This window comes from Budorcas taxicolor, chromosome 14 (assembly GCF_023091745.1).
Source record: "Budorcas taxicolor isolate Tak-1 chromosome 14, Takin1.1, whole genome shotgun sequence".
Taxonomy (NCBI): Eukaryota; Metazoa; Chordata; class Mammalia; order Artiodactyla; family Bovidae; genus Budorcas; species Budorcas taxicolor.
This window is the reverse complement of record NC_068923.1, coordinates 43,825,118-43,850,401: the sequence shown is the minus strand read 5'-3', so window position 1 is coordinate 43,850,401 and position 25,284 is coordinate 43,825,118. Positions and strand designations below refer to the sequence as shown.

At 43.7% G+C, this 25,284-nt stretch overlaps 1 protein-coding gene across 16 annotated transcripts in view; it reads right to left on the bottom strand.

The window, feature by feature from the left end:
* Positions 1-25,284, bottom strand: part of TRIM55 (tripartite motif containing 55) — a 59,931-nt gene that overhangs the window by 11,838 nt on the left and 22,809 nt on the right. For 5 of the 16 annotated variants that reach the window (XM_052651727.1, XM_052651726.1, XM_052651728.1 and 2 more), the window contains 8 exons: positions 24,932-25,097; positions 22,624-22,719; positions 10,787-11,020; positions 10,416-10,438; positions 10,189-10,313; positions 8,450-8,691; positions 6,848-7,135; positions 5,461-5,548 (listed from right to left, as the gene is read on the bottom strand). In XM_052651727.1, the coding sequence (XP_052507687.1) occupies positions 5,461-5,548; positions 6,848-7,135; positions 8,450-8,691; positions 10,189-10,313; positions 10,416-10,438; positions 10,787-11,020; positions 22,624-22,719; positions 24,932-25,097 (1,262 nt within the window). Of the gene's footprint in view, positions 1-3,940; positions 5,392-5,460; positions 5,549-5,619; positions 6,166-6,847; positions 7,136-8,449; positions 8,692-10,188; positions 10,314-10,415; positions 10,439-10,786; positions 11,021-22,623; positions 22,720-24,931; positions 25,098-25,284 lie in introns of those variants that run through there. The other 11 variants (XM_052651729.1, XM_052651732.1, XM_052651736.1 and 8 more) reach the window with 4 other exon arrangements.

The window sequence follows — 25,284 nt, the reverse complement described above, 5'->3', positions numbered from 1 at the left end:
GGAGGAAGGGGAGACAAGTGTGCTGGATTTAGGCTCTGAGTCTTCCTGTGGCCAGCTGTTTAGAACAGGTGAAGCTCTGTCAGTACCTTCCTCCTCCAGGCTACCCTCATCTGCCCTCTAACTTTTCTACCCTACCTTAAAAAACAATATATGTGAACCCATTCAAGCAGGCAGACACAAAGAGTTATTTTTTAACACTTTCCTTGGGATAAACTCTTCCAGAAAATATAACAATGCTAATTTAGGTACCTAAACAGAGTTTCAAAACACATAAGGCAAAACTGATAGAACTACAAGGATAAATAGACAAATCCACAATTATAGTCAGAGATCTCAAAATTCCTCTCTTAGCAATGGATAACAGAGAAGGCAATGGCACCCCACTCCAGTACTCTTGCCTGGAAAATCCCTTGGACAGAGGAGCTTGGTAGGCTGCAGTCCATGGGGTCGCTAAGAGTCGGACACGACTGAGCCACTTCACTTTCACTTTTCACTTTCATGCATTGTTGAAGGAAATGGCAACCCACTCCAGTGTTCTTGTCTGGAGAATCCCAGGGACGGGGGAGCCTGGTGGGCTGCTGTCTATGGGGTCACACAGAGTCGGACACGACTGAAGCAACTTAGCAACAGCAGCAGCAATTGATAAAACAGGTACACAGGAAATCAGAGAGGATATAATGAACCTGAACAACACTCACTGACCTGATGGACATTCATAGAACATTCCACCCAGCAACAACAGAAAATACAAGGTTTTCAACTGCACATGGAACATTCACCAAGCTTAGTACATTTTAAAGAACTGGAAGCATATAGACAATATTCTCTCTCCACAATGAAATGAAACCAAAAATCAAACAGAAAGAAATCTGGAAAATCGTAATTATGGCTGATTCATGTCGTATGGCAGAAACAAGTCAACACTGTAAAGCAATTATCCTCCAATTAAAAAAGAAATCTGGAAAACCTCCATACAATGGAATACTACCCAGGAATATAAAGAAATGAGCTACTGATACATGCAACCAAATGGATGACTCAAGAACAATATGCCAAGTGAGAAAACCAGTCACAAAAGCCTATATATTGGATGTTTTCACCTATATGATCTTCTAGAACTGGTGAAACTATAATGACCAGTAAAACAGCAGCTGGGATGCCAGAAGGAGATTACCTGCAAAGGCACATGAGGATAGAAATACTCTATAGCTTTACTGTGGCCTGTGGCCACACAATGCTACATACCTGACAAAAACTGCTGAAGCTTACAATTAAAATAGGTACATTTTTAAAAATCACACTATTTTTCATCTCTTCATTCATCTAATCTTCTATGACTACATTTACTGTGTACATTCTAAGTCCTTTGTTCTACTGGGCAATGAGGTCTAAGCACCAGGAGGTGGACTTCAGACCTGGATTTTACGGGGTTTATGGAATCTGAAAGGGTAATCACAGCTGTGTAACCTTTCAGCTAAATTGGTGTCCAGGAGATGTGGAGATAGTCTGGGAATTAGGGATTTGTGTAATAGCTTCAAGGCAAGAAATACATTTGGGGAAATGCAGTGGGCTATCTAAATCTATTATTATTACAGTTGCCAGAATGACTTCTCAGGCCTAAGTTCATAACTCTCCCAATGAAAATATCCTGAGACAATTTATAAGATTCTTAGTACCAGATTTTTCACTCTCTAATGTTGTGCAAATAGATGAATCCTTTCACCAAGTAGTTGTTTCATTTTCTTCATGAGAAAACTGAGGCTCAGAGAAATTACGTGCCCAGAGTTGGGACTGAACTGAAGTCCTTCCTCTTGATGTTACAGATCTTTTCTGAGCCCCAGGCCTTAGCACAGTTTCTACTCAACTTGCTTGTCTATTTTCAGACTTGAGGAATGCACGGTGGAAAATGGATATTCTAATCTTGCAGCTACGAATAGCTATGATATGGTAAAAGCTTTCAGGGTCCATGACAACTACAGCTTCGTGCTCTGGTGAAATATGTGAGCTGTGGTTCTTTACAGAGGCAGAAATGGCAGAGATTTTAATGTCAAAAACCCCATCTTCACAGCAACTGGCTCTCTGAGTGTGTGTGTCTGTGTGTCTATATCTGTGTGTGTGGTGGCAGTGGGGCTGGGGTCCTCTAACCTTGAGGCAGCTGCCAGGGTCCAGCTCGAGTGTCAGCCAGAGCAGCTGCCAAGTTAATCTACCAAGCAGGGAGACATTTCCCTGGACATCCCTGTTCCCATCAAGTGGTTTGGACAAATTTCTCCAACCACGGTCTCTAAGCCTCACTGGGAAGGGTGAAGGGGAATGTGGAGGGGCTTTCATTGCTGCTGCTCCTGCTTCTGGAAAAATCTAATTGTCACACCTATTCCCAATATAAAACCTAGTTGTCCTGGTGGGCATGGGGGTGGAACCTGTGCTAACCCTCAGGTGTAGTTAGCATATAAGCAGTGTAGGAAGACAAGGACAATGGAGGAAGCAGAGTGGACCAGGAAACCTCCCTGGAGATGAGGCTCACAGAAGCTGCTTTTCAAGTGCAGCCACCTGATCACAGTGTGCTCCCCACTTATTATTGCCCTGTCTTCTGAGGTTGACTGGGGCACAGTGCAGTTTCTTAAAAATATATTTAAAAATTAACACAGAAAAAAAAATTAACACAGAAAATAGATCAGATATAATTGCCACCAAACTCTTTGTGCTGACTGAGAGTACAACAGGCAGGGTCTAAAAGGGTAGGGACTTTAAGGGTTGGTTTTGCAGCTAAAGACCAGCCAATGTATAGGACCTTTGCACAGTGTGACACAGGCATGAATTCAAACCTTGCTGAGCAGTTAGTTTTCTTGGCGAACCAAGGTGGGGAAGGCAACAGTGTGCCTCTGATATAACAAAGAGCAGAATCCTGGGTCACTAACCCATGCAGAGAGCCGGCGTCTGGTTTTTGCCATCACCAGTTTCTAACATTTAATCTGCCCATATCATTAGGTGAGGAGAGAATGTACATGCTATGGCATCAGAAATCACAGACAGCAAGAACAGGGTAGTTTTCACTGTGTGAATGGCCCTGAGGCAAGCATCAGGAAACATCTTCCTTCTTAAATGGATTGTGGTTCTGCTGATGGGGCTCAAGTGAGTTTACAGATTAGCAAGTGAGCCTGAGATGCTTCTGTCATTCTAAGGCCACCTCATATCCCAGGATGGGTTAAGAGAGGTAAGACCACCAGTGAATCAAGGAGAACCTGTGTGTCACATCCTAAATGTTCACAGAAAGACTAACGAAATTTGAAATTCTAACAAGCTAACTAACTGCATTGCATGCCTAGTTGCTCAGTCATATCCGACTCTTTGTGACCCCGTGGACTGTAGCCTGCCAGGCTCCTCTGTCCAAGCAATTTTCCAGGCAAGAATACTGGAGCACGTTGCCATTTCCTATTCCAAGGGAACTTCCCGACCCAGGGATCGAACCTGGGTCTCCTGCATTGCAGGCAGATTCTTTACCCTCTGAGCCACCAAGGAAGCCTTGTTTATCCCACAATATAATTAAGTAAGAGCTGTAACCACCTTATATAGAGCCTGTTTAAATATACCAATTTATATACCTTTATCTAAATTCTGCCAACTTCTATACCTTTAACTTTAGTTTTCACAGGGACTTTGCATTGGACAAATATCTAGTGAGCTGAGTTCTGAGGCAGTGAAGGTGAATCAGGCCTGCAAAACCTTCACAGGGATGGAGAATCTGATGCTGTGGTGAGGTCTCTATTAATCTGTCCCTACCCCCTTTCAGGCAGGGATCAAAGAATGGTCCTCCATCATAAGCAGGTGTCCTTCTCTAGGTGAAAGGCTCTTTCTCAAACACCAAGAACTACCCAAGGTTCTTGGCAGTAACGAAAGTCAATTCACCATACCCTCCACCCACAACCCCACCCCCCTGCCTCACCCTCACGACAGGCATGTGAAAACAGCATCCATGACATGGGCTCCAATGGACAGCAGACAAGAAGCATGACTTCCCCCGCAGCCTCAGAGAAGCGTTACAAGGACATATGGCAACAAAGTCCCAAACCTGAACTCTCAGAATAGAAACTGAACTCTTCAGACAATTATTCAGATCCACAATTATTCAGGATATTCCAATTATGCACAGACTTTTCTCTCCCTCCCCATTGCCCCACTGAGCCCATGACCGATAACTTCCTCCCCCTGTTGTTCATTACAAATGACAGGAGGAGGAGTTATGCCCTTGAGCTGATGAAGACACTCAGAACATTCTAGAATACACAAGTTATGACTGACTATTAGACACTGGGGTAGGTGCCACTCACACACAGTTATAGGCATGACAGGGACCCACGGGGAGCCTACTGCCATCGCTGAGTAGACAGCTAATGAGGCAGAAAGGAGCTATGAGGGGAACTTCCAGGAGAGTCAGTGTCAACCCAGGAAAAGTCAGCGAGCCAGAAATAGCTGAGCCCTTTCAGCTCCAGTCACCCTGGATCACTTCTGAGCTACAGGCACAGGGAGCTGGGTCTCCGGTCCAGCAGAGTCATTTACTCAAAAGTACGTGGGGTTTAAATCTTTAAATATGACTCATGAAGCTGATAATATTCAAAAGATTATGAAAGGAGTAAGACGGTTAGTCCTTAAACCTCCTAACAGTCATCAAGAAAAGGCTTGACTATGAGACAACATACCAAAAATAATATACTGTCTGTTGGCTTTATGACTTTTCTTTAGTTCTAATTTGTTACAGCCAGTAGATGAACATTGGCCCTCTGGCTCCTTATTTGGTCAGATCTCACTTGGCCGAAATGCCCCCATGTGACTGCGCCTGGGCTCCCCTCTCTTAGGAGAGACACTGTGGACTCTGAGGGTGCAAAGAGAACCAGAAGTCACCTGGTCTACCTGCCCACCAAAGCAGTTACCTGCCCACCTGGGCTCCTCTCTGGTGAGGCAGATGATATGCTGCTACTGAACTGATGGAAACCTGCATAGTCCTGTATGAGGCCTTTGCTGGTCATCCATCTAAGAGCAGACTATTCATAGCATTCTGGACACCTTTGGAAAATGGCCTCCTCTAATGGCTGTTCTGCCTGGAGAATGCCATGGACAGAGGAGCCTGGTGGGCTACAGTCCATGGGGTCACAAAGAGTCAGACAGGACTGAGTGACTAACACTTTCAATGGCTATTATGGAGGGTCCACTCCCACTGGATTACTGAATAATTGCCCAATGAGTCTCGTTCTGAGTCAGGATCCCCTTCCATGCAGGATTAGATGACGGAGTGATTCTCTTCAGGAAGGGGCTGTGAGGCCACGAGTAGTGCTTGGGAACTTGGGTCTGTTTAGATTGGCAGAGCCTCAGAATTGGGGGAGAAATTCATCTCTGGGCCTACAGAAGAAAAACATTATTGAAGAGCTACATGAGATGTTAGTCAAGGGAAAAGAAAAGATTTCCTACCCATTAAAGTAAAAATCAAGCATTGAATCTGACGCCAGATGTAGTGAAGTATAAGAAAAGCCAAAAGTGCTAGGCAGATTCCTAACTCCTGTGAGAAAACAAGAAGAAAGCTTCACTGATATTATCACAAATAATATTTTCATCTTCATTCAGATGGATTTTTCATTTTCATTTCAATTGTGCTCCTATCTTGGGTTATTACTGTTTTTCTGCCTGACTCAACGTCCACCAAGTATATAAGGAATCCCCAAAACTTTCTAGAAATAAACTTCCCATCCGTCTTTTAGAAAACTTTCTACTCCTTTTACAACCTAAAACAACCTTCAAAGATTTCCTCACACCAAACATATCTTTTTTGTCATTTTTCATTTGTGAAAATAAATACATGGCACAAAAGCAATCCATCTTTGAATTTTCCAAAAATCATTTCCATTTATTACCTCACAGAAATCGAGGTTCACTTGAGCAGATAGTTAAGACAGTAAGAATTTTATGATTTTTGAAAAAATGCTGTTTGTTGTTGAAATCACCTGATGACCCAGGAGCACGGAACTCGAGCATATTTTTTCCGCCAGCCCCTGTCTGGGCAACACCCACGCGTCATTTAAGAATACTCATGGGTATGAAGTAACCATGAACATTCTTCTTTGTGAAGAAACTGTAGAAGATTTCTTCTATGGAATCTTCTTTGAGCCATGCAAACATCTAGCCCAGTGTTAGGAAGAAGAAATGAACTTCAAACTTGCATTTTGATAAGAAAAAAAAAGTATTAAATGACCCCTTAAAAAATTCCAAAGGAGGGAAGTCTGTACTTTTCTGCTCCCAGCAGCACATGCGTAGGAAGCACCGGTTTAATAAAGCCAAAACTATCTTTGTCCAGCCTTCACCAGCTCTCTCCCAAAACCAAAACCCAAGAGTCAGAGGTTATTTTCCAGAGCCGACATAGAACTTGACTCAAACGTGCCTGCTAGGTGTGGGGAACGACACAGAAGCAAGTGATTAGTCTTTGGAAGCTCAGAGAGGACGCAGAAAAGGCCAAACAAGGGCCAGTGGCCAGTGCAGAGGAGGACCAGGGACGCCAGGCAGTCACTGCAGACAAGCAGCTTTCACCTGCATGCCTAGGGGCCAGGCCCGCTTGCACTCCCGCCCCTGGGCAACCAGGTGTGAAGTCTCCACGCATGGGCAGAGTAAAGTCAAATTGGTGTCTCTTTCACTTCATATCAGGCTTAGAAAAACAAGCCAACTTGGGGTAGATGAGTCGTTCCCCTTATCCCCCAGGCCCCAGGTTCTGTCCGTCCCTTCAGAAGCCCTTCCTCCTTGCTGCCATCCCAGCAGGACCAGGCGGCGCAGGGAGCATTCAGACCCCAGACCATTCATTGACACTAACCTGAGAAGTAGCTGCAGGTGAGCTAGCATCCTTACCACTCACTGCTGCCCTCTCCCTGGCTGCGGCTTCCGCCCCGTCAGCCTTCCGCGCACGCGCATCCTCGGAACCTGAAGGCCCTACGCGCCCGAGACTTCCGCTCCCTGGGGCGGAAGGTGGGTTGGCGGTGGATTTCCGGGTCTGGCCTTTATACCAACTAGGGTAAAGCAAGGGGTCCGAAGTGTCCGTTGCTGCTGGGACTGGAGTTTCAGACTCTGTGGTCTGCTGGGAGCCAGTGGGGACCACCTCCCCCTTCACAGGATGGATAAATTAAAAGCAAAAAAAGAGAAAAGCAGTGGATTTTAGTTCCCTTCAGGTTTGCAAAGGGATAGCTCTCTGTGTGTGGGCCCGATCTAGTGCGTGTTTCAGCTCAGCCCACCCTCCACAAGGGCTCAGGGCAAGGAATGCAGCCAGTATTCTTGTCTCAGCATCTATTTGTGTCCCCTCGTCTTTCCTGGGCTTGTCTCACTAGACTGTGGCCTTGGTCTGGTAGATAGCCGAAGCCTAGAACAAAGTTTGCTTATAAAATAGCAGATAATGGAAGAAAGGGCAAGCTATTGACCAGAATTAATTTTGTATATTATACGTGGGTCCCCCAAAACCTCTTTTCTCAACCCCCAAATTGAAATCTAATTGATCAAACCCAACTGTCATTTAATTATCATACCTATTTCGATTTCAGTGCAATTGGTACACCCAGAATTTCAAGATTCCAGGAATTAGTCTTTTAGCTTAGTTTCCTATGGAGACAGAGCATAAGATATAATTCCATCTCTGAGTTCCCTCTTTGCAGTTTTGTTTCTATTGATAATTCCAATCCAGGTTGAAACCAGGACTTTTTTTTTTTTTTTGATAAGTCTTCATTGCTCACAAACTCAATGGGTTGGGACTGTCAAAGGTGTCGTGAAGTCAGTACAGAGGCTTGAGAACCAAACAGTGACATCTTAGAAAACATAAAGTCAGCCACAGGACAGCCACAGACAGTGTCTGGGATGAGCTAATTTCAGAAGAAATTTTTAAAGACAATTCTGTCAACACATCATCTCATCAAATGACAGAGACATAGGAAACCTCAGCTTCCTTTATTTGCCCATTGACCAAAAGCTATAGTTCGGTTTCAGGATAAGCAACAGGGACATAAACTAGCATGGTTTCTCTATTTAGTTTCTTTATTACCTACAGAAAATGGAAAAATTCTGAAAATATAACCATTTTAATCTCTCAACCTATACACTTTATCTATACTGAGTCAATGCCATGCTCTCAGCTCTCTATGAATTCACATGTTAACTCACACATACACAATTGCTATAGATTGCCTCAGATTTAAGGGTGGGAAAATTATATGAAACTGATCTTTCCAACCAGTTATAACCACAAAGACCCTGCTTAATGCCCTAGAAGACTTTCTCCCTGACACTGTGATGGCCCTAAAATCTCGTGTCCTCCATATACAAATGCCTGGCATAAGCATTTCCTTTACTTGAGGTAGAATAAATTGTTTGAGCTGCTCAGCAAGGAGGCACACCTGCGTGTCCTGCAAGAGGGAACTCAGAACTGAGTTACCTGTGTCACCGAGGCTTCCGCAGCAGGTAGCAGGGCTGGAGGGGGGTCCGGAGAGGAAACTGGGGGTGCCTCAGGGGCAGCCTGGAGCTCCAAGGTCGGTGGAGAGGGCTCCAAGCGTTTCTCTGTACTTTCATCCCCCCCTGACGACTCAGTCTGGACGTCTTCCGCCTCTTCCACTTCTACTCCCTCTTCTTCACCTTCTCCTTCTCCCTCTTCTCCCTCTTCTTCTTCATCTTCATCCTCTGATAAGGTAATGCGTTTTCACATTGTTATAATTACCATTGCAGCCATGAAAAACACGACTGGCCAATATCTGTAGCTCAGATTAAGGTCAAGGCTACGGAAATCCTCTCCATCAGACACTCGACAGCAGCAGGGGGCTTGCACTTCCAGTTAAATGTGGACATGATGCTGTGCAAGTGGTCCCAGTCATCACCACCCTGCTTGCTCCCCTCCCCAGTACAAAGTGTGGTCCTCTCGACCACCGTGCACCATCCGCCTGACCCCCAGAGCCTGTTCCCATATCTATCATGTTCTGTCACATCTGCCAGTTCCTGGAGGGCTGGGACTGTCACTTACTTTTTTCTATCAAATTAAATGGAAAAGCACATCTCTTCCTTATGTTAGAAGACACACAAACCCCTGGTCCTATTTAACGTCTCACCTCCTTTGTTCAGTGAAGGATGATTTTTGCCACAGTTAATGCTGTGACTCTTTGTAACCCACTGATCTGGTTTTTTTTTTCTTTTTTTTGGGGGGGTGTGCTGTCTTCAATGTGGTTTATTTAAAATTAATTTTTATTGGAGTATAGCTGCTTTATACTGTTGTATTAGTTTCTGCTGTACAGCAAAGTGAATCAGCCATAAGTATACATCTATCCCCTCTTGTTTGGATTTCCTTCCCATTTAAGTCACCACAGAGTGCTGAGTTGAGTTCCCTGCATACAGTAGGTTCTCAGCTACCTATCTTATACATAGTATCAGTACTATAACCCAATGATTTTAATATTTCCTCAGGCAATATTAATGATAGACAATATTAAGTAATTTTTAAAGAAGATCCATCCTGACGATTTACTTCTAAAGTTATGTCTGTGGACACTGATATAAATCCATGGCATTACGGTGGTCTAGCCAAGGAGCCGTATCATCTAACTGAGCTTCTCTTTTCAACTATCTCATCCGGATCAATTTCCAAGAATGGGATTTCTGGGCCAGATGAGAGGGATGTGTTTATAACTCATTGAGTACATCTGATCACATAGCCTCAGTTTTATTTCCAGGTGTGACTTACTCTATGACTCACTCTATGACTCACTCACTAGTGAAAGTGCTAATGGTACAGTATCTAAATCCAAGTGTCTTCCATGTTTTATTTTTATCTCATCCTTAACCTTACAGCTGATGACACTTTACATCATTATCATAATGGCTAACACGTTGTGTACGGCTGAAGTTGAGATATTGGCATCACCATCAATTATTAAATATTTGATGACTCAGAGTTAATGCCCTATAACCAAATGATAACAAGCACTGTGATAGGCAAAGCTAAATAAACAATATCCACAAACTGTTTGATTCTGTCAAGAAATAGAGCTTCATGTTGGATTATGATCCTTGTGAAGTTGTCAACATCCATTCTGGAGATGATCCTGAATCCCCCTTTCCTCCCACTAAAACCTTCTGCCACTTTCACACACCTGCAGTTTTGGGCAAATGGTCACAAGAATAACAAACCTCTGTAAAAATCAATTTCACGTATTATTTTTTCTTCTCTATTGAGGTTGACTGTGAAGTGGTTCATGTTCTCATAATCGTGTTCTATTTTCTCCATCTGAAATGCCTTCGATGCTTCAGAAATTCTGCAAAAAGACAAGTTTCCACTTTCTGTTACTGTGTAAAGTTTGATGGCATTGGGTAAAAATGAAAGATATACTTTTTTTCACAAAATGAAAATTACTTACTTTTGTAACAGGGTTTTGGCATTCTGTGAAAGCAAACAAAAGACAAGCCTCCTTAAATTGTTTTCATCAAAGATGTGTTGAGATTGAATTCTTTCCTTTGCTATCTCTTAAACATCTCATAGCTTAGATTTTAAATGCTGTAAATAACCACTGTTTTCTATACCAGATCCCTCTTATATTTAAGCAATGCCATGGTCCCTTAAATATATGCTTGTGAAATAGTTTAAACAGATGGAGAGATAAGCACATATATTTTAGTTGAGAAGATAGATCTAAGTGAGATGTACAAAAAATATTGAAAATTCAATGACAGTCCTTCTTCAGCACCCACCGTCTTGGTTTGTTTCCTCTGGGGCCAGAGAGATACTTACCTGCAGAAACACTGCCATTTCTGGCTCATCCATGAACTGTATCCCCGATTCAACCAACTTTGACACGTTCTCCAAATGGTCAGAATATTTTTTGATGAGAGCACGGACATGTTCCAGCTTCTCCTCTTGAGTTCGGGTGATGACTTGGGTCATTTCATTCTTCCTCTCCTCCAAGATGCCATACAGGTAATCAAACTTCTCACAGAGTTCCTGTTTCTGTTTTCTGCAGCATTCCTGTTAGTTGGGTTAGCTAATGTTAGTGTTCAAAGAGTGGAAAAATCACATGGGCATTTCAGGAGAAAAGAAACTTTACTTATGTAGGATATTTTGGAGTGGGTTGCCATGCTCTTCTCTAGGGGATCTTCCCGACCCAGAGATCAAACCCATGTCTCCTGCATTATAGGCAGATTCTTTACCACCAAGCCACCTGAAAATCCCAGTCAGGTGGGATTCTCTTAGTCAAATAAATGACTAAGTATTCTCTTAGCCAGATAAAAATTAGATAGCTTATGTCAGCCATCTAACATTGAGTGGTTTAAATGGAACAACTACTTTATTCCTATGTTATATTATTTCTGTTAATATCCTGCTCTTTTTAAAAAATTAAATAATTTTATTTATTTATTTTTGGCCGTGCTGGGTCGTCGTTGCTGTGCAGGCTTTTCTGCAGTTGTGGCAAGCAGGGGCCACTCTCTAGTTGCAGTGCATGGGTTTCTCATCATGGTGGCTTCTCTAGTTGTGGCTCCCGGGCTCTAGCTGCACGGGCTCAGTAGCTGTGGCTCATGGACTTAGTTGCTCCACAGCATGTGGAATCTTCCTGGACTAGGGATCGACCTGTGTCTCCTGCATTGACAAGTGGATTCTTTACCACTGAGACCCTGGGGAAGCCCTTTAGTCTGCTTTTTAAAAATGATTTGTGTTATATTGACCCTTAATAAAATTACTGTCATTTTAACAGCAACTATCATTTGCTTATACTTTACAGTATCCAAAATGCTACCCCATGCACAGTGTGTACTCCTTTATTATTATATGACTATATATGGTATAAAGCACTCATAATATTGCCTAGCATACAGTAGGCACTATGTCAATGTTTGTGAAATTTAGATTCCATTTTCCTTAATTTGAGTCGTTCAATTGTAGAATTTTGAAGCTATGTGGACTATGAGAAGTGAGTGCATGTGTGCTAAGTCGCTTCAGTTGTATCCAGCCCTATGGACTGCAGGCTGCCAGGCTCCTCTGTCCATGGGGTTCTCCAGGCAAGGATACTGGAGTGAGTTGCCATGCCCTTCTCCAGGGGAATTTTCCTGACCCAGGGATCAAACCACATCTCATGTCTACCTGCATTAGAGGGTGGGTTCTTTACCACTAGCACCACCTGGGGAGCCCGGACTCTCAGAAGTAACCTGCTCCAAACCAATCATTTCACTCATGTGGAAACTGAAACCTAGCCGAGTTAAGTCACTTTCCCAAGTCATTTGCCATTTAGCATTGGTGCCTCACATATAGCCAAGGTTTCTGAACTCTTGGGTCCTTGCTACTCCAACCAAGTAGCTGTGATTTGCTTTAATTGGAAAAAAATGTATGTGAACCACTTATGAACTAAATATATGCCTCTTCACAAAGCTACCGTGCTGAAAGCTGAAAGTAGGCTTTTACAGGCAAGAAACCGCAAATTGTTTCAGAAGCATAGTCATTATAATTCTTTTAACAAGATTCCCTAAGTGCTTACTATGTATCAGTCATTGTAAGATCAAAAAACTTGTCATTCTTTCCCAGTGTTCAGGTGGATGGGAGGAAAATTATTGTATTTTCTACTTTCTAAGAGGAAAACCTCACTTCTGTTTTTTTTTGTCTTTTTCCTCTTGTTGAATGTGGCTTTATATAATTCTATGTAAAATATGTAAGAGTTAGACAACTCTGTTTCTGAAATGGGAAAAACACATGCTTATTTTTTGGAATTATGAAAATGGTACTTACAAAGTTTCAGAAATTCATTTAAGATGTTCAGGTTAACCTAATGTCATATTCAAATGAGAAATAGGTATACTCATGAAGATGAAATTCTATTTTTTACACATACTCTGAGGTAGAAGAAACACATGAGATATTAGCATGGTCAACCCTCCATCTTTCTGGGCTATGAGACTTTCAAGGTGCTGTGAAAGTCAGTGAACACCAAACACTTCAGTTTATCAACTTGCCCCCTGAGGCAATTAGGGAACAGGTGTATATGCTATGGAAAAACAAACAAACAAACAAACAAAAAACCACTCTCAGAGGCCACCTTGCTACTGATAGTGATTGCTCTGATGTCATATTTACTGTGCCTTTGTAAATGTGGACCTGGAACGCTTTCAGCAGAGTCTTTCTAGCAACCTAAAAATGGAATGGAAAACGTGAACCTCTGCATTATCAAAATGTTGGCAGACAGCACACTTTAAAGGACAGCTGTCACATGCAAAAGCATGATATCAACCATGTTTATCTCTTCTGCACACAAAATAAATGTCCCCACCTCAGAGATTTCTCCTTGTTTTTGTCATAGCTTTTCATTTATTTGAGGAAAAAGACATGTATCTTTAAGCCCAGTTCCAGTCTGGGTACCTCCCCCACTTTTCTGTGTACTAACTGAATCAAGACATATACTTTCCGAACCTTCAAGATTACTTTTACAAATATTTTGGACTTCCCTGGTGGCTCAGATGGTGAAGAATCTGCCTGCAATGTGGGGGACCCAGGTTCGATCCCTGGGTCAGGAAGATGCCCTGGAGAAAGGAATGGCTACCCACTCCAGTATTCTTGCCTGAAGAATTCTATGGACAGAGGAGCCTGGCAGAGGAGTCCATGGAGTTGCATAAAGTCTGACACAACTGGGCAACTAACACTTTCACTTTTTCAAATATGATGCCTGTGGTTCCTATGAGTATAGTGTAGTGTGGTGTGGTGTGTGTATGTGTGTGCGCGCACGCATGCATGCCCACACACACGTGTTTCTGCATGAATGTGTTTAACAATTGAAGTAACTTCCATCATAAATACACTAGGTGTTGGCCTCCAAGCATATTCTGATGCAAAGCCTCTGACTGCAACTTGATCTTCCTCCTGGTTCTGCCAGAGACAGTAACATTTATATTTATTTATATAGAAGAACAAATTAAAGATATCTGTAATACCTTAATGAAAGTAAAAATTCATCCCAGGACTTCCTTGGTGGTCCAGTGGTTAAGACTCTGCTTCCACTGCTTTGGGCACAGGTTTGATCCCTGGTCTGGGAACTAAGATCTCACATGCAACGTGGGGCAGCCACCAAAAGAAAAAAAAAAAAAATCCATCCCGTCTCTAGAGAGAAGTCAGTATTGGTAAAATATACCAAAAAGGGGTGAGGATATAAAGGGAATACTATTTTGCTCACATGGAAATGGTAAAATGATAGGTGGACTAACTATTTCTAACCAATCCCATAACATCTAGATGAAAAGAAAAATAAAAATCAAATCATTTGGTTGCTTCTTTAGAAGCGAGTAGGTAACCTACAATGTTTATCTTAAAAACATTGTTTAGATGTTGCCTTTATAGAAATGTTAAAATTGACAGGCTCTAATTTTTAGCCATTCTTATATTCTAGTGGAAATAAGAAAAAATAAGATGTGTGAATGCAAAGGGGTGCTTTTTCATGGAAAAAAAAAATCAACAGTAGGTGATCATATACTAATGAGTAGGTAGATAGCCTGTCAATCAAAGCAGCATTATTAGGTTTTATCATTAACTTTTCATTCAGTCAGTTCAGTTCAGCTGCTCAGTTGTGTCTGACTCTTTGCAGCCCCATGGACTGCAGCACGTCCATCACCAACTCCTGGAGTTTACTCAAACTCATGTCCATCGAGTCAGCGATGCCATCCAACTATCTCATCCTCTGTCGTCCCTTTCTCCCCCTGCCTTCAATCTTTCCTAGCATCAGGGTCTTTTCCAGTGAGTCAGTTCTTCGCATCAGGTGGCCAAAGTGTTGGAGTTTCAGCTTTAGCATCAGTCCTTCCAATGAATATTCAGGACTGATTTCCTTTAGGATGGACTTGCAGTCCAAGGGACTCTCAAGAGTCTTCTCCAACACCACCGTTCAAAAGCATCAATTCTTAGGCACTCAGCTTTCTTTATAGTCCACCTCTCACATCCATACATGACTACTGGAAAATTTACTGAAGATTTACTGAGCCCAGCCCCGCCCATCAGAACAAGACCCAGTTTCCCCCTCAGTCAGTCTCTCCCACCAGGAAGCTTCCATAAACCTCTTATCCTTATTCATCAGAGGGCAGACAGACTGAAAACCATAATCACAGAAAACTAACCAATATGATCACATGGACCACAGCCTTATTGAACTCAATGAAACTATGAGCCATGCCGTGTAGGGCCACCCAAGACAAACAGGTCATGGTGGAGAGTTCTGACAAAACGTGGTCCACTGGAGAAGGGAATGGCAAACGACTTCAGTATTCTTGCCTTGAGAGCCCCGTGAACAGTATGAAAAGGCAAAATGATAGGATACTGAAAGATGAACTCCCCAGGTGGGTAGGTGCCAGTATGTTACTGGAGAACAGTGGAGAAATAACTCCAGAAAGAATGAAGAGACAGAGCCAAAGCAAAAACAATACTCAGTTGTGGATGTGACTGGTGATGGAAGTAAACTCCGATGCTGTAAAGAGTGATATTGCATAGGAACCTCGAATGTTAGGTCCATGAATCAAGGCAAATTGGAAGTGGTCAAACAGGAGATGGCAAGAGTGAACACTGACATTTTAGGAATCAGCGAACTAAAATGGACTGGAATGGGTGAATTTAACTCAGATGACCATTATATCTACTACTGTGGGCAAGAATCCCTTAGAAGAATTGGAGTAGCCATCATAGTCAACAAAAGAGTCAGAAATGCAGTACTTCAATGCAGTCTCAAAAATGACAGAATGATCTCTGTTCATTTCCAAGGCAAACCATTCAATATCACAGTAATCCAAGTCTATGCCCCAACCAGTAATACTGAAAAAGCTGAAGTTGAACAGTTCTATGAAGACCTACAAGACCTTCTAGAACTAACACCAAATAAAGATGTCCTTTTCATCATAGGGGACTGGAATGCAAAAGTAGGAAGTCAAGAAATACCTGGAGTAACAGGCAAATTTGGCCTTGGAGTACAGAATGAAGCAGGGCAAAGGCTAATAGCGTTTTGCCATGAGAACGCACTGGTCATAGCAAACACCCTCTTCCAACAACACAAGAGAAGACACTACACATGGACATCACCAGATGGTCAACACCGAAATCAGATTGATTTTATTCTTTGCAGCCAAAGATGGAGAAGCTCTATACACTTAGCAAAAACAAGACTGGGAGCTGACTGTGGCTCAGATCATGAACCCCTTATTGCCAAATTCAGACTTAAATGGAAGAAAGGAGGGAAAACCACTAGACCATTCAAGTATGACCTAAATCAAATCCCTTACAATTATACAGTGGAAGTGAGAAATAGATTCAAGGGATTAGATCTGATAGACAGAGTGCCTAAAGAACTATGGATGGAGGTTTGTGACATTATACAGGAGGTAGGGATCAAGACCATCCCCAAGAAAAGCAAATGAAAAAAGGCAAAATGGCTGTCTGAGGGGGCCTTACAAACTTTCCATTGGCTCACCCTTTCCTCTGGCATTTATTCCTCTCTGAAAACAATTTTATTTGTTTGTCTTACTGTCTAAACTCCTCCTCTGGAATAAACCCTTCTTGAGTACAGGAACATTTTTTCTGTTTATCTCATCACTACTTCAAAGCATTGTCTATCAGAATATGGTATATAATGTATATGTGAGGAACACGGTCTGAACAACTGGATGAGTGAAATATGACTTGTATTTAGGAATCGTCAGCCCTCACTCACAAGTTTCTATCAATACTGTGTTCTCTTCCAAAGGCATGTATTTAAGTGGATGCTCAAAACCTCGTCTTCATTCAACACTCAAAAGAAAACAGCAAAAAATAGCTAGGAAAAAAAAATAGCTAGGCAATTTCAGGGACAACATTTAACTCAGAACAGGTTTGGTTTCTTAATCTGTACAATAGGAGATGGGCTTAGATGATTGCTAAGGTCCCTTCTGACTCTGCAGTTCCAAAGGCTCTACAACTTTAGGTAAATGTGGAGATATTTGGAGTCTTCAGACTGTGAAGTGCCTCTTTATACATAGAACACTGTTTTCCACGTGGGGCAAGTTTTAGAATGATCATCAACAGCACTGAAATGTGAATTATACATTCTAGCCCAGTGACGTCAGTTCCAACTTGGGACCGTGCCATGGCCGTGACAGGAGAACCTAAGACAATTGTGTCTACCGCTCTTGCCATGTAGGGCGCATGACCCTGTGACCAAAATAGAGCTGAAGATAAGCTCTGAGCCCTCCACTTGTCGCTGAGCAACTGTGACTCGACCCAGCCCATTCATATCTCCACCACATTCCTCAACTTTCCAGACACCTTTGTTCAAAACAGCGGCTCTGGGTCTGGAAGGGTCCACCTAGCCTCGTTTGACACAGTACCTCCAAATTACCTTCATTAAGCCAAACAGAGTTTCATTCCTTCTCCCCTCAACACCTGCCCCAAATCAGACAGTAGGTTAATCATGCTCAAGAAAAACTATATTAAAGTAGGATGATTCTCCTGAAGAATTCAAGGCCAACCCCTCATTGGTAAAGCCCAATTCTGGTCATGAACACATGAGAGAAGCCCCATGAATGCAGACTGTAGGATGATAACCCTGGTCTCTGACAGGCTTCCCTAGAAGAGGGGCAGACAAATTAGAAAACCACCACCCCTCGAAGGACATAGACTGGTGTTCGGCCTCTCCTCCACCAGCTCAGCACCTCTGTGCAGCAGAAGAAATCTGTTCAGTGGCCAGGGGTCTCAGGACTCCTAAACTTAGGCTCTTTCCCACCATATGGTGTTGCCACCCACTTCATGTCAGAAGAATAACTATGCTATAACTTAAGGTGTTCCTGGCATTAGAGGTTTCCTGGGCTAGTCCAGATCATTTAGAAGATCCTTGAGAAACCCTCCAAAGGCTGAGGGTCAGGTGTACCAGCCCTGACTTGAGCCCCTCGAGTCACTGAAACCACAAGACCAGCTCAAGGCCAGCCAAGCAGCTGTTTGACTCACTCTAGTCTGCTGTGGAGAGTTGGCTCCTTTCCTGGAAGGGGCCCAGCCTCCCTCTGTCGCCAATATTTCAAGTTATCACAAAGCCCCAAAGCATAGAGCTAATATCTACTTCCATTCATTTTCAGTTTTTCCCACTGCAGGGAGTTGCTTCACCCTGCCATCATAATTGGTCAAGATCTTGAAGCCTTATTCTGCTGCTGCTGCTGCTAAGTTGCTTCAGTCGTGTCTGACTCTGTGCGACCCCATAGATGGCAGCCTACCAGGCTCCCCTGTTCCTGGGATTCTCCAGGCAAGAGTACTGGAGTGGGGTGCCATTGCCTTCTCCGGAAGCCTTAGTCTAACACCATTTAAAAGATGCTCCAGTAGCTCAAATGATTATTAGCATCATTAGGTGAAGTGTGCTCTTTCCAAGTGGAGTGTGAGAACAATACAAGGTAACACTTTGGGAGCCCCCAGCATGTGCTTCTTATCCCACTTAGTGATCACAGCAACACTGTAAAGAGTTTATTAACCCTCCTGTACCACTGAGGCAGGTGAAGGACTGGAAGTAGAAGTAACTTGCCCAAGGTTATAGCATTAAGTGGCACAGTTAAAATTCAAACCTCTGAAATATGTTCTTCAAGCATCTGTTAGGCTGCTTTAAAAATTCTGGCCTGCTTATTAAAATTATTGTTATTATATTCATTACTTCATATTTGTAACTGCATGGACAGTGTCTCAAAGATGTTCAGGTAAAACCACTGTTTTGGAGGGACTTCTCTGGCAGTCCTGTGGATAAGACTCTGTACTTCCAATGAAGTGGACGTGGGTTCAGTCCCTGGTCAGGAAACTAAGATCCCACGTGCTTGTGTGGTACGGCCAAAAAAAGAAAAAAAAAAATCACTGTTTTGGAAATATAATGGATTTGTTGTCATTGCAAAATCATTGGAGGATTTTATTAAAGGTGGTAGTTTTCAGATACTGGAAAAGCTCAAGATCAAATATTTTTAGCTGTTTCCCCTAGATGGGCATCCACACAAAACAAGATTATTTCTAGCCTTGCTGCCTGGGGAGGGCTAGTGCGAATAGCCTGCTCTTTTGGTTTTCTGGTGACCTTTCAGTAGTCATGTATGGATGTGACAGTTGGACCATAAAGAAGGCCAAGTGCTGAAGAATTGATGCTTTCAAATTGTGGTGCTGGAGAAGACTCTTGAGAGTCCCTTGGACAGCAAGGAGATCAAACCAGTCAATCCTAAATGAAATCAACCCTGAATATTCATTTGAAGGACTGATGCTGCAACTGAAGCTCCAATACTATGACCACCTGATGTGAAGAGCTGACTTATTAAAAAAGACCCTGATGCTGGGAAAGATTGAGGTTAAGAGGAGAAGGGCACGACAGAGGACAAGATGGTTGGATGGCATCATCAAATCAATGGACATGAGTTTCAGCAAACTCTGGGATATGGTGAAGGACAGGGAAGCCTGGTGTGTTGCAGTCCATGGGGTCGAAAAGAGTCAGACACAACTGAGCACCAAAGAACAACAGGATAGGTGCCTTTTGTAAAGACAAGGGGGAAGGAACATTTTCCAGGAATGAGGAATGAAAGTCAAGCACATGTTTCTGGAAGCAGAGAGCTCCTGAGGCAGTACAATTCTCCACCATCACCAGCAGCCCCCTCCCCTGTCCCAGTCTGTTCCAGAAGAGCTCCAGGTCTGGAGAGGTAAATACAGCTTAAGATCATGCTGGGCTTGTCTAGAACAGCCTGGAAGGCCCTCCAACAACCTGCCATCACGAGCTCTGAGAATGTCTCAGAGCCAGGAGGACTAAGAAGACCACAGTTCCTCCATCTACCTTCAGCCCACAGCAAAAAGGGAACGCCACTTCCCACAATGCAGTTCAGACTGCCCTTCATGACTGCGATCCATCTCAAAGCCACTCCCGTCGCCACTCAAGCTCACATCAGTGGCACACACGATTTGTAAAGCAAGAATCCCGAGTAGGTCTGACTCTAAGCTCAGCATCTCAGGGGCCGGTCCTAGGCCGGGTGCTTGCTCAGCCTAACCCTGCAAGACATTACATGATTAGGGACAAAATTAGACATCACAAGGAACAGGCTACACTCAAAGGGCAGGTGTCGGGGCCCCACAGGGAGAGGGCGTGTAATTAGGGAAGCATGGTGCCCACCCCTAGGGCTGCTCTAGTTCCCATCCCTGTGGAGCTCTTCATCAATCAGAAAAGAGAATGCTTCAACAACAGCACCCCACCCTTTGGCTGGGAGCCATGCATGGCTTCTCAGAAGATGTTTCCAGGCAGGTGGTGAACGGAACCAGAAAGGAAAACAACCAAGCCAGGAAGGACAGGAAAAAGAGACACTCTGGGACCCTGGCCCTGGTACAGAATTCACCTGCATCGCAGGGGAGACCCTCGTGTGCTTCACTATGCAACCCACTCCAGTATCCTTGCCTGGAGAACTCCATGGACAGAGGAGCCTGGCGGGCTATAGTCCATGGGGGCGCAAAGAGTCGGACACGACTGAGTGACTTAACACACACACATACCAATTTGCAGTCTTCATGATTTACAAATCATTTTGAAGCCTGGAGGGGGATGATGACACACATTCCTCCAGGGAACTGTGAAAATACTTGTAAAAGGGTGTCTATTCACCCAGTGTTTTTATTAGGAATAAGAGGGGTGATAATGCTGACCTTCATTGCCAGAAATTTCATCCTGATATTGACACTAACTCCTCCCTGCAGGCAGAGCTCCAAACCTGTTCCTTCTCATCTTGTTCTCAATGAAAGAAAACCAGTGGCTTCCTTTTGTGCCACTGACCAGCCTCCAGGAGGAAAACCTGCTGTCAAGTCTCTCCTCGTCCTCAGTGTCCTTTGACGCTGTCTGAATAGAGCTAAGACCTTTGAACTTGCTCAACGGCAGTGTGTCACCCAGGGCTTTTCTTGTTTTTGTTTTCCAGCCTCAACATGTAGACAGAAAGCCTATTCCCCTAATGAAGGTCTCTGATGAAGGTCTGAGTAGAGATGGGTATAGAGATGAACTCACTGCCCATAAGCAACACACTCCTATTTATACACTCAAGACTCAGGGTGGTACCATACCAAGTGCTGATTCATGGCCTAATGATAAAGTCATACTTGGCCTTTTCTGTGAATAAGGAAAAAGGAAAAAAAAAAGTTTGTCCATTTTAGAATCTCTTTGAGCTCTTCACCAAGAGGAAACTTTCCTTCTATAAACCAGTTCCAAATCCATCATGAGTCTTTTCAGGAATATGAGTATGGAGAAGAGAGGGTACTGACTTCAGTGATGTGTAAATCTAAAATGAGATGATGTCCTGAAGTTATCTAGGAAGAAGCCTTTATCTTTTGCTATAATTCACCTTTCAAGCAATAAAATGGTCAGATTAGGGTATTTATCAGGCACTCTCCATATGCCAGGCACTGTGCTAAGCATTATGCTTATGCTTATTTAACTTTTCATGGTTAAAGTCTATAAAATGGATACTTAGTTCTATTTTCCCAGGAGAAAACTGAAGGAATGAATGTACATGTGAATGGATCTTAAAGCATAATGTTTAGTTTAAAAAAAATTAAGCAGAATGAGAAGTACAACACACTACCATTTATAAAATTAAAAGACATGCAGATAGAAATACACATTTTGTAAGAATACAGGTAAATGGAACACTGGGCTTCACTGGTGGCTCAGCAATAAAGAATCTGTCTGCCAATGCAGGAGACGCAGGTTCAGTACCTGGGTCAGGAAGATTCCCTGGAGAAGGAAATGGCAACCCACTCTAGCACTCTTGCCTGCGAAATCCCTTGGACAGAGAAGCCCAGTGGGCTAGAGTCAATGGGGTTGCAAACATCGGATACGACTTAGAGACTGAACAACAACACCATGCAGCTCAAATCTGCACACGACTTTCCTTAAGTACCAGACAGCATTTTTTAAGACCATTTGGATTCCCACAAAACTTTTTTGCTTTAACAACACTCATTGTCATTACTTGGAAAATGATTTTTTATTTTAAAGTTGGCCATGCCATGTGGCATGTGAGATCTTAGTGCTTGGACAGGGATTGAACTCAGAACCCCTGCATTGGAAGTTCAGAGTCTTAACCACTGGACTACCAGGGAAGTCCCCAAATTGATATTTCTTGTAGCTAACCCTTTAAAATGGGGTTTCCCAAGAAACACCACCACATGTAACCACCACCTTGATAAATGTGGTAAAATCTGCCTTGTTCTCTTCCTGTGCCAGGAGGTGAATATTTTAGAGACACATCAGGAAGGAGGTTGGGCTGCCCAGGTGGCTCTAGTGATAAAGAACCCACCTGCAATGCAGGAGACATAAGAGATGTGGGTTCAATCCATGGGTCAGGAAGATCCCATGGAAGAGAGCAAGGCAACCACTGCCTAGAAAATCCCATGGACAAAGGAGCCTAGTGAGCTATGGTCATAGGGTCACAAAGAGTTGAACATGACTGAAGCAACTTAGCATGCATGCATGCAGAAGGGAGGTCATTCTATAAGGAAAGACTGAAATGTTGGAGCAGGGATTTCTACGGTTATGTCGAGGGAAACACAAGACCCCAAGAGCTTACACGTGGCTTACCTTCCCTTGAAGCCACTTGACTCACCTCAATTGTCTTACAGGTGCTCTCCAGCTGGCTGATCACCCCCTGGACCCGATCGTTGCTTCCCACTAGGACAGCAATGCCATCACTGAGCTCGGACTAATGGAGAGAAAAGAGGGATTCAAGATTTTAGGGGCTTTCTAGTCCTCCACTGATTATGGGTTCATCTTAGTACTGCTGTTCTTATGAGTTCTCAATTTAGGGTCCACAGAACCCCCTAATGAGGAACAGTGAGGCTGGGAGGTCTGAGAATCTCCTAATCTTATAAATAAAATCCTGGAAGGATGGGTGTATAAATGCATTTGTCTGGGAAGAAGCTTCACAGTTTTCATCAAATTCTTAATGAAGACGGTGACCCTACCAAAAACATTAAGAACACTGAATTATAGGCCATAGACAGCGAATAGCACATTCAAGCTAAATAATTCTAAGAACTGTTTATAAATTGAATGGAGACCAATATGTGACATCAGGGGTCCAACATGAATTATTCGGACCTTTAATTATTTGAATTATAGTGCAGCTCAAGATCAGTTTTTTTTTTAAAGATTTACATATTTATTTTTGGCTATGCTGGGTCTTTGTTGCTGCATGCAGGCTTCCTCTAGTTGCCACGAGTGCAGGCTACTCTTTGTTGTGGGGCACAGGCTTCTCATTGCAGTGGCTTCTCTTGTTGCAGAGTGTGAGAAGTAGTTGTGGCACATGGGCTTAGTAGCTCCACAACATGTGGGATCTTCCCCAACAGGGATCGAACCCATGTCTCCTGCACTGGCAGGTGGATTCTTAACCACTGGACCACCAGGAAGCCTTCAGGATTAGTTTTACTAGGGAAATATTTCATTTATTCACCAAATACCTGTGACGCACCCTTCTCTGTACTAAATGCAAACAAATACTCGTATACTAGACTCAGTCATTATAGATTTGAAACTAACATTGCACTGTTTCTAGGGGAAAACATTTTTTTTAGCTTAAAATTCCCCTCAGGCTCTTTTGACCTGAAGCGATTCCACTGTTCATACTTAGGGAATGAATGGGACTCGGGAAACCTACATGCTTGGTCCAACTCTGCCTTTTAGCTTCTTTGTGATGTTGGGCAACTCTGTAATCAGTTTGGACTCTACTTGTCTCATACATAAAGTGAGAAGACTGGACCAGAACAGTGTTTGTAAAATATTTAAAGCTGCAGAACCCTTTTTCCAAATGGGAGCTAATATATAATCCCAGTGGATCAAATAATGCTGCTCTGGCCAAACAGGAGCAGGATGGAAGTCCTGTCAGCCTGCCTCTGTCCATCCTTCGTGGTCTCAGGGCTCTGAGGGGAATGGTGTGACCCAGGTACCATTCAGTTCTAATAGGCTGTGACTTTGGGGAGGGGCAGGTAAAAGGAAAAGGCAGGTAAGTCATAAGTGGATAGAACTATAAATAACTGTATAGCTATTTTGCTAAATCCTGCTGCTTTAGCAGTTAGTACTCACTGGTTGTAACTGGAGTTGCCCAAAGGTTTGACTTCCAAATTTGATTCCCGTTCTATATTTGGTCAGTAAAACACTAACTGTGGAATCTGTGATTCTTAGAGGAAGAAGCTGAGATATGGAGCTGCTCAAATCCTAGATGCTGAGACTCGGCCACAGCTCTCTGAGCCCACAACCCCTCGTTCATTTGCATCAAATGGGTAAGTTCCTACCTGCCTGTGCGCTATAGGCTGGCAAGTTAGCGATAAGCTGGGACACCGCATATTTGCTCATAATGGGGGGGTGATGCTGAGGCTCTGGAGCGGGGGGTGCATGTGTCAGACCCAAAGGAGGCCTTCTGGGCTGACCTAGGGGGACAGTTTAACCCAGGCATGAGGACTAGCCTAAGGAAACATTTAACAAAATGCCAGTCATTGTAACTCCACGAGATAGGAGTGGGAGAGAAGAGGCCTTGAGGAGGGTCAAAGGAATCTTTGGTTGATGAACAAAGAAAAATATTCTGAGACTGGAGCAAGAAGTTATGCTTTTATTTCCTATGGGCTGAACCTCAGTGTTTGAGCAGCTTGAGCTTGGACTGGGCCCCATAATAGTATTCATCTTAAACCTGTAATGGTGGAAAAATAGCGACCTTTCCCCTCCACACCCCTTCCTGACCCTCTGCACCCTTCCCTCTCCCACCTTCCCCACCACTCTCCTGGGCATGCAGCAGTCCTTCTGGCTCTGCCAACGCCCTGCTCTCCCCTGCAGCCTCAGGGCCCTATGGTCCTGCCTGTGGGCATCTCTCCTTCAATCACACTTGGAAGGGGCTTTGGAGGAGGGGCAGGAGGGCGTGTTACCTTCTGCCTCTGGAACACGTGAGTGAGGGGAGCCACCTGGCAGTCCTTGTGCGCCCCAAAGACCTTGCACAGAGAGCAGGTGGGCACTTCGCAGTTGAGACAGTAGATGTTGATGCGCTCGTCTTCATGCTCCTCACACATGGGCTGGTCGGACTTCTTTTCTGGCCTGGGAGGAGGAAGGTGGATGAATCAGCTCAGGTTGCGGCATAGCTGAGCGTGGTTGGTTGAACCTCCCTCCCCACCCCCAATGCCTGTACCCCCAGCAACCCTACACCAGTGACTACCAGGGCCCCTCTCATGTGCTCAGAGCCCTCCAAACTCCCTACGGGTTTAGCAGCAGCGTCCTGACTAAC